Source organism: Lycium ferocissimum, chromosome 3 (assembly GCF_029784015.1).
Source record: "Lycium ferocissimum isolate CSIRO_LF1 chromosome 3, AGI_CSIRO_Lferr_CH_V1, whole genome shotgun sequence".
Lineage (NCBI taxonomy): Eukaryota > Viridiplantae > Streptophyta > Magnoliopsida > Solanales > Solanaceae > Lycium > Lycium ferocissimum.
The window spans coordinates 4,029,187-4,035,186 of NC_081344.1; the positions used below are offsets into that span (position 1 = coordinate 4,029,187).

General features: G+C 34.1%; 1 protein-coding gene across 1 annotated transcript; it reads left to right on the forward strand.

The window, feature by feature from the left end:
- Positions 1-768: 768 nt before the first annotated feature.
- On the forward strand, positions 769-4,670 carry LOC132049343 (chaperone protein dnaJ 72-like). Its single transcript, XM_059440098.1, has 3 exons — positions 769-1,187; positions 3,477-3,546; positions 4,261-4,670. The coding sequence occupies exons 1-3, from the start codon at positions 778-780 to the stop codon at positions 4,321-4,323; spliced, it is 543 nt and encodes a 180-aa protein (XP_059296081.1). The 5' UTR covers positions 769-777; the 3' UTR covers positions 4,324-4,670.
- Positions 4,671-6,000: the final 1,330 nt, after the last annotated feature.

Sequence of the window (6,000 nt, forward strand, 5' to 3'; positions counted from 1 at the left end):
TTTAAAAGTTTTTGTTTATGTATATATTTGTTAACATGTTGACAGGTTACATACATTTTTGGTTTAAAATTTGTAAAAATTCTTAATTTTCTTAAATTTTATCTTGAATATTAACATCAAGGAGAAGTATATTTTCATATTGTTTACTTCATGCTTGGTCCCGCTTATGGGGTCAAATCAATACGTTCTAAGAAGAAAGATTGGAATATCAATCTCATATCAAATATCAAATCCCATCAATCGAATCACTTTTAAAATACGAGACATCTAAATTAAATGAAAAGAGATCTATTCATTGATAAGAAAAAGAAAAAACTTATTTTAAATTTTTTTTTTTATTAATATCTTTATCTTATTTCTTCCTTTTATTATTACTCCCTCCGTCCCAATTTATACATCACAGTTTGAATTTCCAAAGTCAAACGGTTTAATTTTGATCGCGAATTTGGGCATGAAATCTTCCATTTTTTTGAAATAAAATTTGCATACTACCTAAAAAGTACTTTAAGTCGCAATAAAAATACTGTCAAAAAAAGACTTATTTAAATAAGTGTTACATAAATTGATAGAAGGATTACTAAGTTCCCGTTCTTTTTTCGGGGAAAGCTTCCATTTGGACGTGTAACTAAATTTGCACAAACAATCTTCGAATCAAGTGATATTAACGTTTACATCAACTGACAAAGAGCTCACGGCCATGGAAGCTCCACGATATCACGTTATTCTCTCTTTTTCTACACATACATAGCTCCAAATTGACCCAAAAAACAGCAAAAAATGGATCATTACAAAATATTAGGGTTAACACGAAGCGCAACGAAAGAACAAATCAAACAAGCGTTTCGTAAATTAGCAATGGAATTTCACCCAGACAAACACGCACATTCTTCGAATCAATTAAAGGAAAACGCTACACTCAAATTCAAGCAAGTTTCTGAAGCTTACGAGACTCTAATCGATGATCGCAAACGCGCTGATTATAACATCCGTTATAATAATAGTTACCGCAATTCTGGGAGTAATTACGGCGGTAATAGTGATTATTATTACCGTAATAATAATTATCAGAACAGTTATAATAGGAATAGTTATGGTTATGGAGGTTCAGCTAGCATTGTTACCAAATTTGAGATGGTTTTACGGTACATGACAACAAGGGCGTTTCTCCTTAATGCTGCTCTTGCTGGGTAATCCCCCTTTATTCTTTCCTACTGTTTTTGTGTTCTCTACATCCATTTTTAAATGATGGTATTTGATTGACACGGAGTTTTAAGTTTTAGAGTTAATGTTCAAAAACACACTTGAACTTAGGGGCGGAGGTGAGCACCCTTGGTAAAATATTACAGTGTATATATATGGTAGATTTTCTGTGTTTATGTACCTATATTAACTTTTGAATACCCTGAACAAATGGAAAAGGTTAGATTAAGTGATCCATGGTGTACAAAATTATCTCTAGCGTCCTAGGTTCGATTCCCGTCGACAACATTATTTTTTATATTTAGCTTTTGTTGTTTTTTTCGAACCCCATGGATGAAAATTTTGGATCCGCCACTGCCTGAACTATTATTTTTTTCGCGAGTTTCACACTCCAACTATCAGTAGTTCTCTTTTCGTACCTGAACTATCAGTAGTTCTCTTTTCGGGTAGGAAAAAGGAACAATTGATAGTTTGGGTGTGAAACTCGCGGAAAAAAATAATAATTCAGGTCTGGTTTTTACCATTATCTCTAAGTTTTATTAATAGTAGTATGACAACAACAACAACAAAATAGTTGTGCTTCAGTCTAGAATTAGTTTAAGTTGTGGCTATATGAAGAGAATATACCACATCGGTGACAGACGAGATCACTGGGCTCCTTATAAGGCTTGGGCATTCCTTCTCCTTTTGAGCTAGCTTTTGGAGTGTGAGTTAGGCCGATGCCTAATTTGACACTATATGAATGCTCGATATCCATTTTGCTGAAATTGCACTTGTTTGATTCCAAATACTCAATGATTCTGGCTTTTAACTTATATTAATGATAGTGGGAAAATATGAAATTTATGTTCAATTAGTGAAGTAAAAGAAAAATCACATCAAACATTTAAAGCTTGAATAATTTCATAAAAGTACTTCGGAACACAATAAAATAGAGATTGTCATATAAATTGGGGAAGAGGGAGTATTGAATTCGTTTATAGTTCTTGAGGCGATATGTATTGTGCAAAAGCTGTGATCTTTTAGGGCGTTTTTGTTCCATTAGACCTAGTGGTTGAGTCATGTCACATGTGAATATGTGATTATAGTAGTTTACCGAAGTCAAAGTGGAGATGCTGAGACTAACGAGTCTTAGGTTCTAATTGTCATCTAATATGGGATTGTGTTAGACCTATATGTTGGTATTCTTCCTACTAGTGTGCTAGAAGCCGTCTTTCTGCAGCATTTGGTGTTGTATAATTGTAAATTATATATTTCTACTACTTGACCCCTCCCCCCCAAAAAAAAGGAAAACGAACATGTATTTAAATTGTATGGTTGTTTTGAACAACTAGATATTGTAAGTTGCTGCATTTACTGGTATGTGGTGTTATGTACGCCATATTAACTGCAGTTGTTTTTCCATTTAATTTGAAGTTTTATTCTTCTCTGTGTGTTTTCTTTTGGATATAATAAGCTTTGACGAAATAAGTGAATTGCAGTTAAAAGTCAGAATCTTTGTGTTACTTCTACTTTTGCATTTGTGCCTTACCAAGGTTCATGAATTAGTCTTATTGCAAGTTTTGAATGTGGATATTCAACGATTCTGATGTTCCAGTTCAATTTTGATGTGTTTGTAATGAGGGAACTGTGGCATATTGGCATTTTCCTGAACAGTTTTACTGTATGTTATGGGTTATAGCACTTTAGCTGGATCGTTAAGGGAGACAAGCAAACAAGGGAAAACACCTATTTCTTGGGTGAATGTCGAATACTATTTGTAGTTTCTGAGATTCTTCTGATGGAACAGTCATCAAGATCAAATACGAGCCTATAGCTTGAACAAAGATGAACGATCTTGCTGAGGGTTTACTTTTGTTCTAGGAACTTCCGTGAGAGTTTCTGTGCTGTATTATTTGTGATGTAAAACTGTTATGTTCAAATTTAGAATTGATTTGAGGGCTTGAAGAGTTCAAATACCACCATATTCACAAAGCTAGTTTGTATATCAGAAAGTTTTGTCTTGCATCTTATTTTCATAAGTACGGTGGATATGACGAAAATTTGGCATTTGAAATTTGTCCCATTGACCGGTCCAATCTCATCCATTGTGTTTAGGTGAAATCTGTGTATTTCTAGTTAAACTTCCTTGATCAATGTGAAACAACTTGATTCATTAAAACATCATTTTGTTCTTTTATTTTACCTCAATGTTTTTGTTATGGATAAGTTATTTACCTCAATTTTGACCCAATTAAAATCTTCTCAGGACATCGCTGATATATATTTCTTTGCAGTGTATTGCTAGGTGCAACATATGTAGTTGATGCAGGTGGGGAGGCACTATGGAAGATGCAAAATTCTGGAGTATGACTTCTCTTCCTTCTCTCCATCACTATCTACACAATTTTCGTTGATCAACTGCATAGACATTAACGACCAAACTATTTGACTATGAGCAAGAAAAAGAAATGTAGTCCAAGGTTTTAGTACTGCCTTCACTTTATAAATTTGGTCCGCCTTTTTCCTTGTTTCAATTATAGGATTAGATATGATTCTCTAATTTCACAGTGCTACTTGATATAGAATTTCTTTTGTTCAAGAACTCTTATCTTCTCCCAGATTCTTATGTGCCCATCAACCTATGGTTCATACAGCATTCATGAAGCTGTGAGTTGAGTTAATGTGGATAACTTAACTAGGGCAGTCAGTGAGTTATGGATATCTGTTTTCAATGCCTTTACATATGATATATATTTTTTTGAAACCATCCTTACAGTTTCAAAAAAATATAGCTTTTTCTGTTTAAATATGCTTTCTGAGAGGTCTGCCAAACTGGTTACCTCGGGCTGGTCATAGTCTTGGGATTAATCGAATCTTTTGACATGCGAGCAGGAAGTGATTCTTAACTTTTGCAGTTTTACTTTTAAATCTCATGCATCTGATCTACTTGTTTCTGTGTAAATTTATATAAGACTTGAATTTAGTCATGCAGTCCTTCTAGTTTTTATTATATTTAGTAGGCAGTAAACAGCTGAATAATTTTCCCTAACAAGTCTTCTTTGTGATATTCGAGTGTAGAAATCGTTTGAAGAAGCAATGGAATCTGTAGAAAAAGCTAAAGCATTTGATGACAAAAGATGAAGGGGTTCTGCTGTATAGTTGTTTGCTTTTGCTGATGTATTCGAAATTGCTCCTGGACACCCTACATCATACCTTCTGAGACGGAATATAAGCTATTGCAATTTGCAAATGGCTGAGCTGAGATCTTCAGTTGCAATCAGAATTGCTCAAACTTATGACAAAAACAGAAGGGACAGATAGAAGGAATTTGGTAAGGGAGTAGAGCATCGATGCATCCTTGTATAAAAGAAACAAATTGTATTGAGTTGCATTGCTATTCTTGCATCGTGAAATACTATAATAATGGTAACTAAATAAAACGTGTGCATAGATGTAGTCAACTTGTATAAAACATTAAGTCTTAATGATGGGCAGTTTGATTGGTGGACAAGACTGCAAAACTTATCCTACAAGAAAATCTTTTTGAAGTATAACACAATCCAAATAAGTTAAGAAAATTCAGGCCAAATTCTAACCGTCATCTCCATCTCCTCCAAAAAGAAGCTAAAAACAGCAAAAAAATGAATTACTACAAAATATTAGGGTTACCAGAAAGCGCGAGCAAGGAAGAAATCAAACGAGCGTATCGGAAATTAGCAATGGAAACTCACCCTGACAAGCACATGCATTCGACACAGCAGGTGAAGGAAGACGCCACTCGTAAATTCAAGCAAGTTTCTGAAGCCTACGAGACTCTGATCGATGATCGCAAGCGCGTCGATTACAATTACCGTAATTATGAGACTAGTTATAGGAATAGTTCTGGTTATGGGTATAGTTGGCCTGATTATAGCAAGCGCGCTGATTATAGCATGCGGGCGTTTCTCCTCGAAATCGCCCTCGAAACTGCCATCAAAATTGCCATTAGGGGGTAATTTCCCTTTCTCCTCCCTATTCGTTTTCGTGTTTCCCTGCATCCATTTTATATGATGGTAGTTGATTGACATAGAGTTTAATTTATATTAGTGGTACAATAAAGATAACTAATCCTCGATAGTTTGAGTCGATTATATGAATTTTTAATATCCTATCTTGTTCCATTTGGACTTGTATCATTCCAATACTCAATGATTATGTTTTTCAGCTCTAGAGGAAGTCATATTACTGATAGTGGAAGAATACCAAATTTATGTTCAAAAAGTAAATTAAGAGAAAAAATCACTTCAAATGTTTAAAGTATTTCGGAATGCCCTAAAATTGAGACTTTCATATAAACTGGGAAAGAGGAAGCATTAAATTCGCTTATAGTTTTTTAGGCAATATGTCCTTATTAAAAAAAAAAATTCTTGAGGTAATATGTCCTCATTAAAAATAGTTCTTGAGGCAATATGTCCTCATTAAAAATAGTTCTTGAGGCGATATTTAGTGTGTAAAGTTGTGATCTTTAAGGGCGTTTTTGTTCCAATAGACCTAGTGGATCAATTCATGCGAATATGTGATTATATTAGTTACCAAGTGAAAGTGAAGGTGCTCAGTCTTAACAGTCTTAGGTTCCAATCGTCATTAAATGTGGGTATGTGTTGAGACTTAGGGTGTGTTCGGTATGGTAGAAAATATTTTCCACGAAAACTATTTTCCTGGAAAACGTGTTTTTGGAAAATAAGTTAAATTCTAGTTATTTTCTCATGTTCGATTGGGTAGTGGAAAATAAGTGAATTTCTTACTTATTGTCTCATGTTCGTTTGGTTAGTAGAAAAT

Excerpts from the sequence above, each read along its gene's own strand:
- LOC132049343 (XM_059440098.1), top strand. The coding sequence starts at position 778 with ATGGATCATTACAAAATATTAGGGTTAACACGAAGCGCAACGAAAGAA. Across the intron at positions 1,188-3,476 it reads CTTAATGCTGCTCTTGCTGG|TGTATTGCTAGGTGCAACAT; the intron begins GTAATCCCCCTT and ends ATTTCTTTGCAG. Across the intron at positions 3,547-4,260 it reads GGAAGATGCAAAATTCTGGA|AAATCGTTTGAAGAAGCAAT; the intron begins GTATGACTTCTC and ends ATTCGAGTGTAG.